The sequence below is a fragment of the Microtus pennsylvanicus genome, chromosome 4, assembly GCF_037038515.1.
Source record: "Microtus pennsylvanicus isolate mMicPen1 chromosome 4, mMicPen1.hap1, whole genome shotgun sequence".
Classification (NCBI taxonomy): domain Eukaryota; kingdom Metazoa; phylum Chordata; class Mammalia; order Rodentia; family Cricetidae; genus Microtus; species Microtus pennsylvanicus.
Genome location: NC_134582.1, coordinates 45,846,752 through 45,867,617, shown reverse-complemented (window position 1 = coordinate 45,867,617; position 20,866 = coordinate 45,846,752). Strand labels below are relative to the sequence as shown.

At 41.4% G+C, this 20,866-nt stretch overlaps 2 protein-coding genes across 9 annotated transcripts in view; one reads left to right on the top strand and one right to left on the bottom strand.

The window, feature by feature from the left end:
- Positions 1-15,140, top strand: part of Ankhd1 (ankyrin repeat and KH domain containing 1) — a 117,657-nt gene extending 102,517 nt beyond the window's left edge. For 4 of the 7 annotated variants that reach the window (XM_075968873.1, XM_075968867.1, XM_075968872.1 and 1 more), the window contains 7 exons: positions 2,747-2,920; positions 4,218-4,472; positions 5,654-5,802; positions 6,984-7,148; positions 10,211-10,320; positions 14,520-14,690; positions 14,823-15,140. In XM_075968873.1, coding sequence (XP_075824988.1) covers positions 2,747-2,920; positions 4,218-4,472; positions 5,654-5,802; positions 6,984-7,148; positions 10,211-10,320; positions 14,520-14,690; positions 14,823-14,826 — 1,028 coding nt within the window. In that variant the 3' untranslated portion in view covers positions 14,827-15,140. Of the gene's footprint in view, positions 1-2,746; positions 2,921-4,217; positions 4,473-5,653; positions 5,803-6,983; positions 7,149-7,407; positions 7,929-10,210; positions 10,321-14,519; positions 14,691-14,822 lie in introns of those variants that run through there. The other 3 variants (XM_075968868.1, XM_075968871.1, XM_075968869.1) reach the window with 3 other exon arrangements.
- A 598-nt stretch (positions 15,141-15,738) lies between these two features.
- On the bottom strand, positions 15,739-20,762 carry Sra1 (steroid receptor RNA activator 1). 2 transcript variants are annotated; one of them, XM_075968917.1, is made up of 5 exons: positions 19,884-20,762; positions 19,640-19,765; positions 17,772-17,974; positions 17,031-17,139; positions 15,739-16,887 (listed from the first exon to the last, which is right to left on the bottom strand). In XM_075968917.1, the coding sequence occupies exons 1-5, from the start codon at positions 19,948-19,950 to the stop codon at positions 16,682-16,684; spliced, it is 711 nt and encodes a 236-aa protein (XP_075825032.1). In that variant the 5' UTR covers positions 19,951-20,762; the 3' UTR covers positions 15,739-16,681. The 2 variants fall into 2 exon arrangements, with proteins under 2 accessions (XP_075825032.1, XP_075825033.1); XM_075968918.1 differs by having other exon boundaries at positions 16,682-16,887; positions 17,134-17,139.
- Between the last annotated feature and the right edge of the window lie 104 nt (positions 20,763-20,866).

Below are 20,866 nucleotides of genomic sequence, written 5' to 3'. Positions count from 1 at the left end.
TTTCATTTATGTATGCATGCATATATGTGTACCTTATGTAAGTACTCTCGGGTAAGAAAAGAATGTCAGATTCCCTGGTACTAGAGTTACAGACAGTGTGAGTCGCCAGCAATAGTACTGAGGACTTCTGATCGATCTCTTGAGTTCAGTCCCTCTCTACTTTATACATACATACATACTACATTTAGTCTTTGTGTCTTTGTCTATGTGTCTGCCTCAGCACACATGTAGAGGTTAGAAGGCAACTTACAGGAGTTAGTTCTCTTTCCCCAACATGGGTTCCTAAGATGAAAACGCAGATCATTAGGTGTGATGGCAAGAGCTCTTGACTGCTTATCCAATCACCAATCCCTCTCCTCCTTATTATTTGAGACAGGATCTCTCACTGAACCTTGAGATTAGTAACTTGGCTAGTCTGGTTGGCCGGCAACCCCTTGGGATCCTCTTCAGTGCTGGGGTCACCTATTCATTCTACTGAGCCTGAGTACTTGGGATCAAATTCAGATCCTTTTGTTTATACAGCATGTGCTTTACCAACTGAGCTATTTCTCTATCGCTCTTCTTATGCTTTTTAAATGGATTTGTGTATTATATACCAAAGCCATTTTCCTTAATGATGGGGAAATCAATTCTTTAAAAGTATCTTTTTAAGATAATTTTTGATAACTTTTTATGTTGATAATTGTTGTCGGGGGTTTCTGTCCTGCCTGGCTCCCACAATCATTAAGTCCCAAAGAAATCATACAGAGGTCTACATTAATCATAAACTGATTGGCCCATTACCTCAGGCTTCTTATTAACTCTTATAACTTACATTACCCCATTATTCTTATCTATGCTAGCCACATGGCTTGATACCTTTTTCAGTGAGACAGTCACATCTTGCTTCTTCTGTGGCAGGCTCACAACTGCAGAGAGAATGGGCTTTCCTCTTCCCCGATTTCTCCTGTTTCACTGACCTGCCTCTAGTTCCTGTCTGGTTATCCTGCCTATACTTCCTGCCTAGCTACTGGCCAATCAGCGTTTGTTTAAAATATAATTAACAGAATGTAGACCATGGTCCCACAGATAATAACTACTTTTTTTGGCTGGACATGGTGGTTTATGTCTATAAGTGTAAAACCTGGGAGTCAGAGACAAGCAAAGTTCAAGGCCTTCCTGGTCTACATAGTGAGTTCCTGGCCAGTCAGGGAAAAAAATAATAATTTTTTAAAAAGAAAAAAGGCTGGAGAGGTGTTTCAGTAGGCAGTTTAGAGTATTTGTTGCTCTTACAAAGGTTCTAGGTCTGATTCCATAGCAGCTCATAACTCCAGTTTCAAAGGATTCAACATTTCCTCCTCTTTTTTTTTCAGATGACAGAGCCTTTACACCTATAACTCTTGACTGGTCTGGAACTCAAAGAGAGCCACCTGTCTCAGCCTTTCTAGTGCGTTACCACACCCAGCCACCCTCTTCTGACCTTCGAGGGCACCAGGCATGCATGTGTTGTACATACATACACGCAGACATAAACGAAATAAAGTAAAATAGCCAGGCAGTGATGACGCACACCTTTAATCCCAGCACTCAGGAGGCAGAGGCAGGCGGATCTCTGTGAGCTCTAGGCCAGCCTGGTCTACAAAGTGAATTTCCGGGACAGCCAGAGCTACAAAGAGAAAACCTGTCTCAACCCCTGCCCCCATACACACACGGATTGATTGATTGACAGACAGATAGATGGATAAATAGATATAAAGCTGGACATGGGTTTAACTATTTGTGAGCTGCCAAATGCCTATCAGCATTCCTACTACCTGAGTTCAATCGCTAGAAATCACATGGTAAGACCAAGAGAATCAATTCTCAAATGCATGTTCTCCACACATTTGTGTTTTTTTTTTCACACATTTGTGTTTTATGCACATAAAAATAAATAATTTAGCTAGGCAGAGGTGGTGCACACCTTTAATCCCAGCAGTCTGGAGGCAGAGGCAGGTATATCTCTGTGAGTTCGAAGCCAGCCTGGTCTGCAGAGCCAGGACAGCCTGGGCTAAACAGAAAAACTCTGTCCTGGAATATATAAGTCAATAAATAACTTAAAGACAAAAATTCCTTGTTCTGGACTGGAAATTAGTACCTACCTATAATCTTTTTCTAGAAGTTTGTCTCATTTCCCTAATACACTCACTAGAGAAACCAGTGAAATTTAAAGAAAGTACTAAATTTAAATTTATACAAACTAATAGAAGCTATTATATAATTTGCAGTTTTTGTTTATGAGAATACTAAAATTAATACTTTATTGGGTTTTTTTCTTTGTGACTACAGAAACATTAGTAAATTTTGTTGTTCATCTTCATTGGAAATTACTATAGCTTTATAAATAACTAGCTTTACTTAAAAGAGTTTCCTCAAAAGAGAATGCATACGTTATTGGGCAAGTACCACTTAGATATACACAAACTGATGTTATTTCATGTCCCATTCAGTAACAAAAGCTTGAAGATATATTTAGAACATTACTTCAGATGAACTTCTACTTTGAAACACTGAGTTCACTTTCATTTAGTTAGAGATACTGGGTGATATTCTTCTGATTATAAAAGATTGGGTTTGGCAATATAGTATCATATGCGAGTTCATTTTTCTTTAATTTATGAAAAATATGCCATATGCTTCTTTATCTTAAAAAAAAAATTAAGTAAACCTTCAGCTTTCCATTCTAAAGTCTCAGCTAATTGGATATCTTGAACCTGTTTTATTTCAGGGTTGCCATCCATTGACCCATCAGGCAGCTCCCCATCTGCTGCTGCTCCTCTGACAAGTTTTTCTGGCATACCAGGGACAAGGGTTTTCCTCCAAGGGCCAGCACCTGTCGGGACTCCGAGTTTCAGCAGACAACACTTTTCTCCCCATCCTTGGACAAGCGCCTCAAACACATGTAGGAATCCTAGAGAAACTCTTCGCAAAAAATCTTGAATAAGCTATTAAGCCATTTGATTATGGGTACATTATGTAGTGATTTTAGTAAAATAAGAAATATGCAGATATCTGAGGTTTGTATGTGATCAAACTAAAATGTTTCCTCTGGGTCTTTGGATCAAGAATCCATGATACACATAGTAGTTTACAAAAGGCCCCTGTGAAGGACAACAGGGTTGTGAAATTACTCTGAAAAGAAACTAATTTCTGAAAAGAAAACTGACATAGTTTCACACTTATTTTTGCATTTTGGGGTTGTATTTATTACCTTTTATGGATGTACCTTTATTTTTACTTATTTCAATATTTAGAGCATGTGAATTATTTGGTCTCACATAATATATGATATTCTCCCCCACTGCCTTGTTCTGGAAATTGAGCTCTGGCCCTTGCACATAACTAGGCAAGTTATTTACCACTAAGCAACAGCTCTTTTTTTTTTTTTAACATAGTCCATATTACCTTTTTATTTTCTTTATTTTTTTGAGACAAGATTTCTCTATGTAACCCTGGCTGTCCTTGAATTTAGTATTTAGATCAGACTCACCTCAAACTCACAAAGATCTGCCTGCCTCTGTCTCCTGAGTGTTGGAATTTAAGGTGTGCACCACAACACCTGATCTGCATTAGTCTTTGTGACAAAGAAAACTACACATATTACAAGTTCACTGAAGAATCAAAGTTATCTCTTAAATTCTAGAATGATTTTAACATTTAACTTCTCTTCCTATAGAAAAAGACGGCTATAGAAATGGGAGAAAATTAGCTGGGCAGTGGTGGTGCACACCTTTAATCCCAGCACTCAGGAGGCAGAGGTAGGCAGATCTCTGTGCGGCCAGTCTGGTGTACAAGAGCTAGTTCCGGGACAGGCTCCAAAGCTATGGAGAAACCCTGTCTCGGAAAACCAAAAGAAAAAAAAGAAAGAAAGAAATGGAAGAGAATTAACAAATACATGAAATACATAGCCTTAGTAAATGTAGGATATAATTATGTTTTCAGAGGATTATTTAGTATAATGATAAATTCTTTTCTAGCTTTGTCCAGTTCAGTTGGAAAAAGCCTTACAAGCTCTTTATACTTAGCTTCAGGCAGAAGTATTCTAAACATTGGTTATAAAAATATTTTCACTTGAATTATCGTTTTAAATGAACTTTTCTTTACAGAACGTATGTTGTTGGAATATATCTTTACAAGGTTTCTCATATTTCTTTAGTTTTTATATGTAATAAAACAATAGAGAAATATTTTGCCACCAGGTGACTCTCCTATTCCATCTGTTTCTTCGGGATCATCTTCACCTCTTTCAGCCACTTCTGCACCACCAACTCTGGGCCAACAATCAAAAGGAAATAGTGCCAGTCAGGATCGAAAGATACCTCCTCCTATTGGAACAGAGAGGCTGGCCAGGATTCGGCAAGGAGGATCTGTTGCACAAGCTCCCGTAGGGACCAGTTTTGTTGCTCCTGTTGGACACAGTGGGATCTGGTCATTTGGTGTCAATGCTATGTCAGGTACCTTTCTCTCTTTCTGCCAAGACATTCTGAATATTATAAGAGTTTGTCATTAGAACTTAATTCCTGGTGATAGGGGAAGAGGGGCTAGAGAGAGGACTCTGATAAAGAGCACTTGTTGCTCTAGCAGAGGACCTAGGTTCAGTTCTAAGCATCCAAATGGCAGCTCATAGCTGTCTGTAATGTAATTCCAAGGCATCTGATCTTCAGACCTTTGTGGGCTCCTGCATGTAGGTAGTACACACACATACATGCATGCACATAGACACATAAAATTAAATAATTTTCCCCCAAAATTGAATTCCTCAAAGATTTCTATATTGGTACACACATACTAACACTTCAGAGCCTTAGGAGGATCACCAATCTCAGATCACCATGAGTTACACAGGGAGTTCAGGGTCCAGTCTGAGCTGTTGCACAGTGGGGCCTTCTCTCACAGACCAGTGAGTGTTGATACAGCCCTAAAGTAGAGCGCTAACCTTGCACAGAAAGCCGTGGGTTGGCTCTCTGATAATGCACAGAGCAAAAAGTTTTTGTTTTTAACGCACACACAGACACAGCATACTGAAGTGTAAAAGAAGAAAAATCCTTAGTTTCTATACTTAACATTCAGTGAAAGAAAGGGATTTATAGCTATGAGGGATTCATTTCTATCCTAATCTAGAATGTTATTTGAGATGATACGTAGAATTGATCAGAAATAAAAGTTTCAGCTGGACCTGGTGGTTCAAGAGGCTGAGGCAAGAATATTGACGTGAGTTCCAGCCTAGCCTAAACTACTAGACTAGGTTCCTTTCTCAAAAGAAATATGACCCAAAGCATAATTGCTTTCTGTCTTAAGGCTTCCAGTGCAGAATAGTTTGAGTTCTTTCACATCAGGAGTTGGAGAGTATGCAGAGGCATTTACCTGGTTTTCTAGGAACTTGATTTTTTTTTTATTTGATTGATTAGTTATGGCTTGCCAGGGTGTGGTAAATGTTGCAAGAACTCTTGAGAAGAATTATTTTGATATATAGGTGGATCTCTCTTTGAGTAGAGTCTACAGAGTGAGTTCCAGGACAGTCAGGACTGTTACTCAGAGAAACCCTGTCTCATAAAATAAGAAGTAACAAAGTGGTAATATTTTATTGTTTTATCTAAGCCAATACTAAACATTATTTTTAATTCTTTTTTTCCAGAAGGCTTATCAGGTTGGTCACAGTCTATGATAGGGAACCATCCAATGCATCAACAATTGTCAGACCCAAGCACATTCTCCCAGCATCAGCCAATGGAGAGAGATGATTCTGGAATGGTAGCTCCCTCTAACATTTTTCACCAGCCTATGGTAAGTGGCTTTGTGGGCTACAGTGAGTTAACATGCATCATTGTAATTTTGATATGTTGCCAGCCATTGTAGTCACTGGTTAAGGAATAGTTTATGAGGAAATTACCCTTTTGCTTCTGTGACTGTCAGATCTATTGTTCAGTTTTAAGAGTGGGTACTCTTGTCTTACAGTCCTTCTAAAACACCTGAGAGATATGAGTTCTGCTTTGTTTTCTGGGCCACACATTTGAGAGAGGTGTCTATCCCCTAAAGAACTGGCTATTGGGGCTGGAGAGATGGCTCAGAGGTTAAGAGCACTGACTACTCTTCAAGAGGTCCTGAGTTCAATTCCCAGCAACCACATGGTGGCTCAGAACCATCTGTAATGAGATCTGCTGCCCTCTTTTGGTGTGCAGGCAAACATGCAGACAAAACACTGTATATACATAGTAAATTTTAAAAAAAGAACTGGCTATTGGATTCATTGTTCTTTTGTGCACTTACAGTTTCTTGGGTTCCATATAACCAGATTATAGCTGTAAATGCTCATACAGAATTATACTTATCTTTTCTTTTCTTTTCTTTTCTTTTTTTTTTTTTTTTTGAGATAGGGTCACACCATGTGATCCTGACTGGCCTGGAACTCATTTTGTAGACCGGGCTCTCCTCAACTCACAGAGATCCACCTGTCTTTGCTTAGGATTAATTTAAAGGCATGTGCCGGGCGGTGGTGGCACACGCCTTTAATCCCAGCACTTGGGAGGCAGAGGCAGGCAGATCTCTGTGAGTTCAAGGCCAGCCTGGTCTACAAGAGCTAGTTCCAGGACAGGAACCAAAAGCTACGGAGAAACCCTGTCTTGAAAATCCAAAAAAAATTTAAAGGCATGCACCTCCATACCCAACTTATAAGTAAAACTGTACTAAGCAAATTGAGTATATTATATTTTCATCCAGTGTGGGGAAGTTCCTAATAATTTCAAATTGGGTTAGTTTTGGTTTTGTTTTGTTTTATTTTTCTCCTCTCTTACTGAAAAATATTGCAAATGCAGATGAAACACTTGATTTCTCAATACTGTGCCATGATATACTAATAGAATCCTCTGAGGTTATTTGAATAAAGAATTATAAAGAGGTCTCAGCTGGTATTAATGGAATCATTATCTGTCATTTCATAATTAAGGCTTCTTTCTCTGCTGTTTTAGGGTCTGCCGATTTCCATGTATGGAGGCACCATTATACCCTCTCATCCTCAGCTTGCTGATGTTCCAGGGGGCCCACTGTTCAATGGACTTCACAACTCAGATCCTGCTTGGAACCCTATGATAAAAGTTATCCAGAATTCAACTGAATGCACTGATGCTCAGCAGGTAAAACAGGCTTAAATCTCTTCTACTTTTCAGATTTGTCATGTGACTCTGAATTTGATGGGAAATGTAAGGTCTGAGTAATGACTATTAATCTGAATTAAGTTTTTCATTATCAAAATGATGATTCTAAACATTCTATTTCTTATATGTGTGTTCTTCCTAGACAGAAACAGTGCATTGCCATTGAATTTATATATTCATTTCACAAATATGTAAAGATTCCTAATTGGAAATTCCAATTTTTCCTCCCCCTTTTCAGATTTGGCCTGGCACGTGGGCACCTCATATTGGAAACATGCATCTCAAATATGTCAACTAAGTTAGAAGGTCTTTACTCTTTAGCCTTGTTTGGGAAACCTATGACTTTGGAAGGACTCTGGGGTTTTTAATTTTGTTTTTTGGGTTTTTTTTTTTTTTAATGTGCCTAACTAAAATATTCTGAGGCTTTAGCAATGGAAATTTGATTGCCCATTGTGTAAGAACAAATTGATTTCCTATCCCACCTGAGTATGTTCTCTGGTTAGTTTAGCCATTTTTGACTTGAGATAAGGTGAACCTAGTGCTTTTGGCTAAACATACTGAATGCTACTTGTATGCAGAAGAGAATTAGATGATTACATGTTTCAACTTTTTAGGGTGGTAAATACATGTATAATTGTTTACATACTTTAAAAAATATGAGTAAATTTCTTGTCATATAGTGGCTCTACTTAATGTAGCCTGTATTAATGTGAAATATTTACCAGAATATTCAATAAAAAAAATGAACAGTGTTTAGAAGTGGGGTGTGATCCTTTCAGTGGTCATGAAGATTCCAGCCAATCTACAGTCATATTAAATTAGATTGCTAATGCTGTATTTATTTGTATCATGCTTTTCACATTTAACACTGTAGAGTCCATTCTTAAACAGCCATAAAAAGCACTGTTAAAACTTATTAGCTACTTCTTGTTCTCCTGTCTCCCACCTTATTAAAGATAAGGGTTTTTAAGCCTTTACAGTTTGTGTTAGCTGACATTAGCAAATAGGTCACTTGGTAGGTTTTGCTCTTTATGGATCATGACTACTAAGGCTTTCCATTGAACAGATTTAGGGATACCCAAATCATCCACTTTGGGTTCCTTTGTGCTTCTTGATTTTTGAATTGGAACATAAGAAGTGGAAGAGTTAATCAGTTATACTGATGAATAACTGAGTAATATTTATAAATCAGTGACTAATGCTGTGTTTAGTTCCATGGACTCAAAAATGAAAAGCCAATATGCTAAACAAATCAATCACAAAAACACTAAACTAAGTTGGCTAAACCATACACTGTGTACAATGGAGAAGGAAATTCTCCTACTAAAACGTATCATCAGTTGTGGGTTTTTTGTTTGCTTGTTTGGTTGGTTTTGGTTTTTTGAGACTGGGTTTCTCTTGTAGCTTTGGAGCCTGTCCTGGAACTTGCTCTGTAGACTGTGCTGGCCTCGAACTCACAGAGATCTACCTGCCTCTGCCTCCCAAGTGCTGGGATTAAAGGTGTGCTCCGCCACCACCTGGCTCAGTTGTATTTTAATGTAGTTCAATATCCCAGCATTATAAACAGTATTTAAAAGAAAACATTTTGGGGACTGAGAAAAAGCAAAAAGAGAATGCACACACAAACACACACAAGCAACAACCAAGAGCAGAGAATCATGCAAGCATGATTCTTACTCTAAAAGCAATTAAGAATTCTTAATAATCTTTGCCTGGGTTCTAAGCCATCACCCGGTCAGAAATATGCTATTAGTTCTATGTAAGATATAACTTGGTTCTTTGGTCTTCCACATCATTTTACACATGAGAAAGCTTCCTTAAGCGCATTTCTTATTTTCTATTTTTGATGAATTTGGAAAGTATTACTGGTGGGAAGTTTACTGACTTTATAGTGGTCATATAAAATCTTCTCGAGGCCATCTCGCTCTAGGGCAGAACAGTCCTTTAGATTGCCTACATATCTTGTTCTTTCCTCTTATCGATAACAGAAACAATCACTTAAAATTAGTGAAATGAATGAAGCTGCTCTTGATGAAATAGAAAAAGGTAATCTTAAGTAAATTACTCAGTAGAACAAAAAAGTGAGTTTTATTCTACATTAATTTTTTGTAAAGTATTTGAATGATCTCGGGATCCTTAAATCTATTTCTAAACCTTGAATACAACAGAAGAAATTCTGTCTCAGGTCAGAAACTAGAACCCATAAAGAGAAAGGAAGGAGAAAATCCCCCTAGAGAATTAGGAAGAAAGAAGTGTGCAGGAGGAGCCCTGGGAGACGCTCCTCCCTTCCCTTTTGTCAACATCACCCTCCTTTCTATTTGAATCTTGGTAACCTAATCCCAGCCCTATTTTACTTGCTATAATCTCTTCTTCCTCTTCCTGCCTCTTCCTGACATTACTTTACTGCTATTTTACCAACTTGAACATTGGATAAAACCTAGCTCAGGTAAGAACTTGATTATTTTCAAAACATACAAGGGATGGAGGGAGGCAGTATGGGTACAGTGGAGTGAGAGTCAAAGGTCTAAGTCCTATTTTCATTTCTGTCATTTACAACTCTGTGACTTTAGGCAAGTTATCTCATTTTTCTGGGCCTCACAATCCCCATCTGAACATGAAATCAATCTTAAATTAACCCAAAGGAGTCTTGTGGTTATAACACAGATTTTCTTCTTTTTCTTGTCAATGAAAATGTATGGATTTGGGAATACTGGAAAAAATGTTTACAGTTCTGAGGTTTGGTTCTGATCACTGGAATCAAAAGCCTTCTATTCTGGAGACCAGTATTGATTTGGAAATTAGTGGAAACAGAAGAAAATGTTACACATTCATAGTGAGCCCTTAAGTTTTAAAGAAATATCCTGCGAAGTAAGGCACATGTCAAATCCCATGAGAATAAAAGCTCTTCAAAGAATAAAACTGTATCTTCAAGGTTTCTGGATTCACTTCTTTCAAGTAGTGTTCAGTGTAATAAAATTACTGATGTTTTAGAATCCTTTAAAACTGTTGTGGCTACAGTGTGCTGACTTGCCCTTTTATAGGCCAGTGTGCTTTCTTCAGTCCCTGCTCTCAAGGGGGAAATTCCATCACCTCAGCTAACCAGACCAAAGAAGAGAGTTGGACAGCCAATGGTGACCTCTTCTAACCAGAGGTAAGAAATCTCAAGCCTTATGGTTTCTGTTCCTCCTCCCAACTGGAACACTACTACACAAGAGGTCTGTCCTTGGTTTGAGTTGGCTTGTAGAAGCAGGAGAACAAGCATGAGTTCAAGCTAATCAGAGTCCAGCATGGTGTGCACCCCTGGACACCCAGCACTTACAAAGTAGAGGTAGGGGATCAGGATTTTAATGCAAGCCTCAGCTCCATGAAACGCTTATCTCAACACCACTTATACCTCCCCGACAAAAGGCCCAAAGGTTGGACTTCATACCTGATTCTTTCCTAGTGTTGAAGACCTTTGGACCACATTGTAAACTGAGAAGAGACAAACAAACCTGTAGAAAAACAGCTTCAGAACATCTTGTTCTGTGACTAGCAAGAAGTACTTGTACCAAACAGTACAGCTGGTCATATCTTCCTAGAGGACCCTGTCCTGGGGTGAGGACTGTGATGATGTTGCATTTTCCATTTACCTACAGTGATCTGGCAACTGACCACAGGCTAGATCTTTCACGTTCACTCTCTACTTTAGGAAATGAATGTGCAAATTCAAGTGTGTTAATACCACATCCCATAAAGGTCATAAAGCCCAGCATAGTGGCCTGTGCCTGAAAGTTCCTCCTAAGGTAGAAGGATCATTTGAGCCGAGGAGCTCAATACCAATCTGAACAAAATAAGAAATCCTTCATATCAAAATAATAATAGCAGACATGAGCCTGGGCTTCAAGATATAAGAGGGCAAGATCATGAACATGTTAGCTGATTTCGAACCTGTCTGTGAGAACTTTTCACTTACATACGTGATCCACCTGCCTCTGCCTCCCCAATCCTGGGAGTAATGGTGTGTGCCACCAAATCCAACTTGTTTCACTTTATTTTGGTGGTACTGCTGGGAATTCAAAGCTGTTTACTTAAGTGGCAGAGACCTGGCATTTGCCTTATAGGTTTAATTGTATCTCTGGTAGTTAATCCTAGGCATAGTTTTTGTTTTGATATTTTGATTGGTTGTTTTTGTTTCTGAATCAAATAGTAATTAATGTTAAACCTGTGATGTTAAACTTCTGATGCTTTATCCAGGTTATGCAGTTGTATGGGTGTGGAGTCTGGCTTTTTTTTATAGTTTTCTAGCCCTGCCAGCCCTTTGTATGTTATAGGAATAACACTGGCTGCTATTTTATAGTAGAGATTCAAAGAAGGAAGACATCACTTCACATGCACCTTTCTCAAAAAACTCTAGAATTTGTTTGGGTTTCATTTTCATTTTGACGATGCTAGGGACCAAACCCAGGACCTCAGGCATGCTACATAAGCACTCTACCAACTGGGCTATATCTTCAGCCTCTATAATTTTTATGTTGCCTCACTATGTAGACCAGGGTGGCCTCAAACTTGAAGATCTGCCTGCTTCTGCCTTCCCAGTGCTGGGACTAAAGAATGTGCTACCACATATAGCCTGCCCCTTTAGTTCTACTTGTTTTTTCTCAGTTTGTTTTGGTGAATCACTTTAATTAAATATTACTATGTAGACCTCTTCTTGCACTACACCTTCTCAGATTATAGCTTCCCATACTCTTGTGTTTCATTTCTGAATAAGTAGGCAGTCCCCCGCCCCCGAACCAGTTGTTACAGCTCCTTATAGTGCTGTCTTGTTACTCTGCACACAGTATTCATTACTTAATATAAGCTATGCCCCTGTTTGTTTCCCCTTTTGTAGTTCCAGCTACCCAAGATTCTCAAAGCAGGATATTGGGAGTTACCCTAGCTTACCTCCATTTTCCTCAGCCTGTCCTTGATCAGATCACTTCACCTTCCACCTTTAAATTTTTATTACAATTATTGGGGAGAGGGGCATACACATATCATTGTGCCTATGAAGAGGTTAGAGGACTGCTTGCAGGAATTGGTTCTTTTCTTCCACTTCATGAGGTTGGAGTTTAGATCATCAGGCTTGGCTGTTAGTGCCTTAATCTGATGAGCCATTTCACTGGCCCATACTTTGTTGTTCTGTATATCTGAATTTCCTCCATTTCTGTCTCCATTGCCACTGCCCAATGGACTCATTTTCAGAATCACCATCCTCTCTACTCCATGCCCCTACTCTTAACCATTAGGCTATTTTCTCACAATTCCCAGCAGCCATATGGTGGCTCACAACCATCTGTAATGAGATTTGGCGCCCTCTTCTGGCGTGTGGGCATACATGGAGGCAGAATGTTGTATACATAGTAAATAAATCTTTAAAAAAATAAATAAATAAAAGTTGAAATTGTCGAGACAGTTACCCAGTCTGCTTAGGCATGCACCACTTTGTAAGAGACTCCAATACCTTTTGGGGAACAATAAAATATATATACACCTGCTACCTGGAATGTGATTTTGAAAACCTGCAGCTTCTGCATTAACAGGAATTGTCCGTCATATCAAGCTCAGCCAGGCTTGGTGGTGCATGCCTTTAAGCAACGGTCAGAGGTAAAGGCAGGTAGATCTTTAAATCAAAAGCCAGCCTGATCTATGTACCAACTGCAGGCCAGCTAGATCCTGTCAGGCCAGTGAGATACTGTCTTAAATAATAATAATAAAAACAATACTGTCCACTCTGTCAAACCTATCTTTGTTCCTTTCCAGAGAGCTAACAGGCTAAGCCTTCCTCACCAAATGCATAGTTAGCTATGTCCAAAGGGCTGACCTCTGCACTCATGATGTCTTGGCTACAGCTTTGCCTGTTCCCATCCCCTAGTTTGCTGAACTTTGAGTAGACCTGGTGTCACATTCAAAAAGCCTATGATTTCCTGTTGTGCTACAAGGCACTACAAAGCTGGGCTGAAGGACCCAAACTCTAGTCACTCAAGATCTGTGGGCATGTTTCCATCAAAAAGCTTGATTAATAAGTACATTACTGCCTGAAACTGTTGGAAGAAATGGGTACAACCGTACCTCCCGACATCCAGGAATAATTAGCAAATAAACTCTCAAGTCAGAGCAGATCCTGAGAGCTCCTAGGCAAGTGGGCGGAACCCTCAGGCTGAGTGACTGGCCCACCCCGGGTGTGACGTATCCTAGTGGTGTTGCCTGCTGCCACACGTGGTCAGCTGAGACTGCCTACACTTCAGACCTGTTTTCCCGGGCTTTCAAGGCACCTGCTGTTGCCTTCCTGCTGCTCGCTATGTCTGCCTCTAGAAGTTGCCCTATTCCAGGGTGTCGAGACCGGCTCTCAGATAGCTACAGCACCACGCCAGGGAGTACACTATGTGCCACCACCCCGGGAGGTCAGTGGGCAGGGCAGGGGTTTGTGCTCTGTGGGGCAGTGTGGGGGGTGGAGTGGGGTGGACCTTGGAATTGCTTCTGCAGGGTTCTCCAAGGTATAACGTAGAAGGAGAAAATAGTTTACCAAAAAAATAAATAAATAAAAGGCAGTGCTTTTTAAACTGCTTATAACAGTTCATGTTGTGGTGATTCCCCAGCCATACAATTGTTTTTATTGCTACTTAATAACTATAATTTTGGTACGGTTATGAATCATAATGTAAACATCTGCAGTTTCTGGTGGTCTTAGGCAACCCCTGTGAGGAGGTTGTGACCAGTAATAGGTTGAGAACCACTGCAATAGAAGGTGGCCACAACAGAAAGCGAGTATTATGTAGTGATTGCAGCCCTGGGTCATGAGCTGCTGCACTGGCAAACGGGTTTCTGCCATGTGGAAACAGAAGGGAGCCGCAAGAATAGGACAGGGCTCTTCCAGGACACTGTTGGCCATTTTCTCATGGGTGAGGCTAGCCCTAAGGGACTTAGGGGGTGAGGGAGCATGTTTTCCAAGGAATGCAACTCTCCTTTGCAAGAAGTAAGAACCCAGGAGGCTATGCTGGATGAAATTCTTAATGTTTCAGACCTTTTTGGTGAAAGGTTGGGCAGTTTGGCCCCACTATATATACCAAAGCAACAAGATCTATGAACTGTAGACTAACAGCCTACAGTATCTGAGTTTTCAAGTGTGGTGTTCCCTCTCAAGACTACCGCCACTGTCGTAGCCCAGAGTACCTACAGACTAGCTAGATGTCCCAACTTGCCTTGATGTTGCTTAGACTGAACTTGGTTGGGCATGTCTTTTATGGTGTGACCTGCCAGCTGAATCCTAGTTGGGCAGTAACGTGTTCAAGATCCTGGTTCTTAACTTCAGCTCTTATTCCTTCACAGGCACCAGGATCATCTACGACCGAAAGTTCCTGCTGGAGTGCAAGAATTCTCCCATTGCCCGGACACCTCCCTACTGCCTCCCTCAGATTCCCGGGGTCACAATTCCCCCAGTCCCACCCTCCAGGCTGGAGCTGCTGAAGGAACAGAAGCAGACAGAGGAAGAGACAACCGGTAAGAAAGTAGGACTAGCAATTAAATGCCTTTGTAAAGTAGAGTTGGGGCTCAATTCCAAGAGGGGTTCCTGTGCTAACTGGGCTTACAAACACTTAAGTGAGTAACTGTTCTCTTGACTTCTCTCCCTAGATGACGAACAATTTGAAATGGACATGTAATCCAGTGCAAGATGACCTGTGTGGAGTTACGGATCTCTCATGCCACTGTTGCCGCCACCTCTGCTAGGGTATTCAAGGGCAGCTGGCCTCATCTAGTCTGGAAGAGAGACTTGTTGGTTCTGGGTTTCCTTTAGTTCTGAGGCAGCTGGACCAGGGATAGTAGTGGACACTTGCCAAGGCCTCAACTTTCTCTGGTCTATACATATTCCTCCCAAACCCTGGCCCTCAGAGCTGGCACTGGGGAACAGAATATGTCACCTTCTGGCTGCTTAGTAAACATTCAACGAAATGCCATGGCTCCAGTGTTCTCCTCAGTGCTGAACTCTCAGCTATACAGCTGAGAGACCCAGCAGGCCCAACTCTGTTCCCAGCTCCCAATGGCCCCCTTCTTGCAGCATTTAGTGCTTGAGGCAGGCTGTGAGAGAAAACTGCTAGAGTTGCTAGGTCATAAAGCACAACAGTTGAGCCTTTCCAGGAAGTGAGGGCCCCTAACCCCATCCATTTGTAATGTGCACTCCTAGAAGAGATGCTGTTTCAGCTAACACCCACCTCAGTTTCTCCCCTGCCTTTTCTTCTGCTTCCTATCTCTTAAGTACCAATCAGTTCAATTCTGGAAACCTTGCATCTTTCTTCTCAGCATAATCACCAGTACATTTCTGGTCCCAGCTATTTCTTTTTTTTTTTTTAAAGTGTTAGAAAAGATTGGGAGAAGGGTGCTGGAGAAATAGCTCAGCAGTTAAGAGCACTGGTTGCTCTTGAGTTCAAGTCCCAACAACCAAAAATATCTCACAACTTTCTATAATGGGATTTGATGCCCTCTTCTGTGTGTGAAGGCATATATGTGGACAGAGCACTCATATATAAATAAATCTAAAAGACTAACCTGGTGATGGTGGCACACACCTTTAATATCCCAGCATTTTAGAGGCAGACAGAACTCTGAGTTCAAGGCCAGCCTGGTTTACAGAACAAGTTCCAGGTTATTCGGGGCTACACAGAGAAACCCTGTCTCAACAAAAACAAAAAGGACTTGGGCTTACACTGAAACAAAAATGAGGCAACACCTTGTTTGCCTCATTTAGTAAACCTTTGTTTGCCTCTGTTTAGTAAACCAGATAATCTTGACCTCAGATATCAGTAATCTAATCTTTGTTGTTGAAACAGAATCTCAACACAGCTTAAAGTGGATTCAAACTCAATACATAAGTGCAGGGTAACCTTGAACTCCTCTTCCTGCCTTTAGTCTCAAATATTAGGACCATAAGTGTGTGCTACTACACCCAAAAGAAATGCAGGCATCTGGTCTTTTTCTCCTTCAGTTTAAACAGCAGAAACAACCCCAATCACTGATTGTAAAAACAATACACCAAGAATACAGCAAAGGGCATGGTCTCTCCTGACCAGAAAGTTTCTAGCTATTTGAGTCTATTCTTAGGCTGAAATGAAAATAGCCAACAACACTGTACTATGTTACAAAAAAATGTGCTTTTCAGTCTAATTTTGAGAAAAGCAGGTAGCAATATGGCTATGCCCAGCAAGGCCCTTCTTGATGAATGGAACAAGGAATAGTATTCATGGAGCAGGGAAACTGACACCAGAAAGAACCAGTCTGGCATCAGAATGGCTCACCTTTCCTACCCACTTCCCACCATTGAGATTTTTATTGAAATACACATATTATGAGTAACAAGTTATCTTGCAAATGGCCCAGGTAGGATCTTTGGTCAGGCCCAACACGATTGTCTCCCTGGTGGTAATGGGACCCAAGCGAGAAGAGGCCTTCCACACCGAGGCATAGATCATTTGAGTGAGTCTGGGGAGGCCCCAGGATTATGAAGACTGTTGGAAGCCTGGTACTGTCTGGTTCTCAGGTGCCATTGTAGATGTCTCTTCTTTGGCCTCCTCTGAAGACAGACTCCTCTTTTCTGCAATTAACCTTTTAACTCCCACCATCCACTGACTGACCTCAGTCACATGGTCAACCATGAGTGAGCGGTGAATGTCATCTGCTGCATCCCACTGGTGGTGTAAAAGTTCTGAGGAGAGACAGGGCTTGAGCAAGTAATATTGGCACTTGGAAGTAATATTCATGTCTTCCATTCCTTCCCTCCCAATAAGTAAAAACCTCTTCACCTGTCAGTTCAGCCATCAATGGGAGGATAAAGGACCCCACCCATACCTTGCACTAGTAGTACCATCCTCTTCTTTACAGGTATTGACAACTTCCCTCCAGCCCACTGTTCCTGAAGCAGTGCCAAGCGTCGGCTGATATCGTCATGCACCTGTTTCTGAGACAGAAACCGATCCAACTCAGTGCTGCCATTATGTGAATTCTCTGGCTCAGGAGTTTGACTCTTGGTCATTTTAAAGTTCATATTACTTTACCCAAAGGATAGAAGTCCCCCACTAAAAATAAAATGAAACCTATGGATCTCCTCCAAAGACAAAAGACAGACATGACAAGAATTTTAACTTTTCAGTGCCTCCTCAGCCCCTTAGAGACTCATCTTAAGGTTACTGTTCAAATAAGGAAAACATGGCCAAAGGTGGTACTACCATGCTGCATCCCCTTTCTTCTAAAGATCCTTTATCTCTAGAGGGCTGAAGAAACCTTCATACAAAGCTTCTCTTTCTCTCCCAGACAGCACAAAAACAACCGAGTACATTATGAATGGCCTCAAGTTACAAAAATAAATAGGCTTATTAACACTAATAGGAGTTAAATTAAATACAACTCATTCCCATAAAGCCTCTATTGCTAGATGGTCCTTCAAAAGTCCTGAGAATCCCTCTGACATCGGTGTCCATTTCCCTGGAAAATTTTGAGAGATTCTTTAAGGTCCCATCAGAAGTGCTGTTTTTAAGAACCATACTTCATTGGATAGAAGTCCTTTCCACTCCTGGAAGTACCAGGGCCTACCTTTGTGTGGCCACGGCAGTCCTCCAACGCCTGTTCCAGAGGTCTCAGTACATCTTCCAGCGGAACCTCAGACTCAGTGACTGGGGAAGTTGGGGGTTCCACACCAGTAGCAGGACAAGTCCCCATAGGTGGAGGCCTTGAAGCCTTACTTGAAGGAGGTGGATGACCCACTGGAGGTGGTCCAGAAGTTTCTGAAGTTGGGGCTGAAATGTTCAAACTGGATCAAGCAACAAGGCTTAGTACCCTCCAATGATCATTTTATTCCCATTTCTCTTTGTTCACAATGTTTAATCAACTATGAAATCTGAACACAGTTCTTCATCTCTTACCTCTTACTGCCCAATTTTATTGATTAAACCAAAGCATGTTGGGAACCAAACTCAAATCCTCTAGACAGCAAGTACTCTTAACCACTGAGACATTTCTCCAGTCCCCCATATAATCGAACACTTCACTGACAGATTTTTAAAGGGTAAAGAAAACTGCATTTCTCTACTCTTCAAAAATAAACATTTTTGAAGGGGAAAGGGAAGGACGGGAGGGGAGTAGAGAGAAATGTATAGCTCAATAAAAAAAAAAAAGTAAAACATTTTCGCAGGGTAGTGGTGGCACAAACTTTTAATTCCAGCATTCAGAATGCAAAGGAAGGCAGATCTCTGAGTTTGAGGCTAGTTTGGTTTACAGAGACAGCTCCAGGGCTGGCTCCATAGCTACTGGGAAACCCTGTCTCAAGAAACCAAAAAAATAAGCATTTTCACATCTGTAAACTTCACTTTCTGTAAACACTTCCTTTTCCTATTTCTGGTCATGCCTTATTTCACTGATAAAGCCATCAAGTGGGATTTTTTTTTTTTGCTGTTTGAGACAGGATTACACTCTAACACAGGCAGGCATCAAACTTGTGGCACTCCTCTTGCCTCGGCTTTCTGAATACTGAGACCATAGACATACACTACACCACCATGCCCAGCTCAGGAACTCTCCACTGGTCCTTTTAATCTACCCGTTGGGGCCACCTTCCTTCCGCAGAAAGTGCTTGCTCCTGTTGGAGTAAATGGAGGGCATCTCTCCACTAGTACTTTGTAGTCCAGCCCATCTTTAGGCTTCCCTACTATACCTATTTCTTTTCTCCATTATGATCACTTATTGGCCTTTACTCTGTCATTCCATGAACGTACAAATGGACTTTACTGTTTGCTTTCAAAACCCCTTAAATTTCTTTTTTTTTTTTTATCAAATATAGCATCCCACCACCTGCAAACCTATCTTGCAACACTCCATTTAAAAAAAAAATCTTTTTTGAAGCACTCTACTTCAGTTTCTGAACCTGGCAAAGTTGTTCTCCTCTCAGAGAGTTTGCACTTACCTGTTTATTGTGCTTGGAATACTTTTGCACCTTTTAGTCACATTTCCGTGTTTACTTAAATAGCCCCCAGGACAGGTTACCTGGAAACGTGCTTCTCTGCAGAGTCCCCACCAAGACCTTTTAGCTTGTTCACTATGTTTTAGTTTGCACTCAAACTGTTCCTGGCTCTAGCTTGACAAGTACTCAGTAAATACTAATTAAGCAAATGAGTAAGTAACACAAAGTCTGAGAAGTTTATAACACAAAGGTCATAGTAGGATCGTGGGAAGAGATCTAGGCAAGGAATATCTGAAAACAGTCTGAGTGAGCGTAGTCCTTTTGTACAACATACCATTTACTGACCAGGGCAGCAGAAAAAACAGGCTCGAAAAGCGCCTGCGCTGAGCCTCTTACTGGCTCCCAAGCCCACTCCTCTCCCTTGGGAGAGGAAACAGGTCGATGGGACAGGTTTATCACGGACACCATCTTTCCGTACAGGATTCCGCCCACGGCCCTTACACACCTCTAGGGGATCCATCCTGCGGGGCCGCGACCCTCTTAGTAAGGGGCGTGCGTTTGGGTCCACCAGTCTGAGTCTGCAGCCCATAAGAGAACTGCGGAGGGTCGTTCCAGCCGCGTTCCTTGTTGCCTGCGAAGGCAAGGAAGTGTGTGAAAGGTGACCGGGCACCCAACGGAGGTTACTCTGGGGTCAGGGGGAGTCAGAGTTAGGGCCGAGTACCCACAGCCAGCCCACCCGGCTTGCTCACCCGGCTTCACGTAAAGCTCCGCCATCGCTACTTCCGCGCCGCCAGTGCCAGCGGGGCAGCGCGTCATTTCCGGGGCGGTAGCTTACTCACTCAGTCCAGCTAGTTGCCTGGTGGTATTTGAGGGGCTGCCTAGAGAGCAGACACCAATTCCTTAAAAGACAACTGGCTGAGCCAGGCGGTGGCAGAGGCAGGCTGGCCTGGTCTACAAGAGCTAGTTTACTACAAGAGCTAGTTCCAGGACAGGCTCCAAAGCTACAGAGAAACGCTATCTCGAAATACAAACAAAAAAAGATGATCTGGGCTGGAGAGATGGCTCAGTGGTTAAGAGCATTGCCTGTTCTTCCAAAGGTCCTGAGTTCAATTCCCAGCAACCACATGGTGGCTCACAACCATCTGTAAAGAGGTCTGCTGCCCTCTTCTGGCCTGCAGACATGCACACAGACAGAATATTGTATGCATAATAAATAAATAAATATTTAAAAAAAAAGATGATCTGGATGGAGACTTTGTCAAGGGGCACCAAGCAGGTAGGTTTTTCTAATGTCTCCTAGTTTGCTCTCAGGCGCAAATTCACCAGAAGTACCTGCTGGATCTACTCACATCAACCTCTGGAAGCTCGCTTATCAATAGACTGCCTGCACAATTTTTATTTTCTCTAGGCTCACTAAGAAGAACTTCTTCAGTACACAAATATGTCGACTCTTCAGAAGTCTTCTGAAATGCCTTGGACAAGTCTCAGCTGAGCTCCCACAACCCTCTGGTAGTTCCTGGTGTCTTCTGCTTACCTATTTGTTTGTTTCACCTCAGAAAGTCTCAGAAGGAATCCTAATAGGCCTACTTTAATATCTGGCACAGAAAATCTCGTAAATTGTTTGCTGAATGAATGTAGTCACATTTCCAATATGCACCATGCCCCGTGTGACTAAAGGCAGTCAACAACACCAAGCATACATACCCACCTCACACAAGCTGATGGTCCCCAA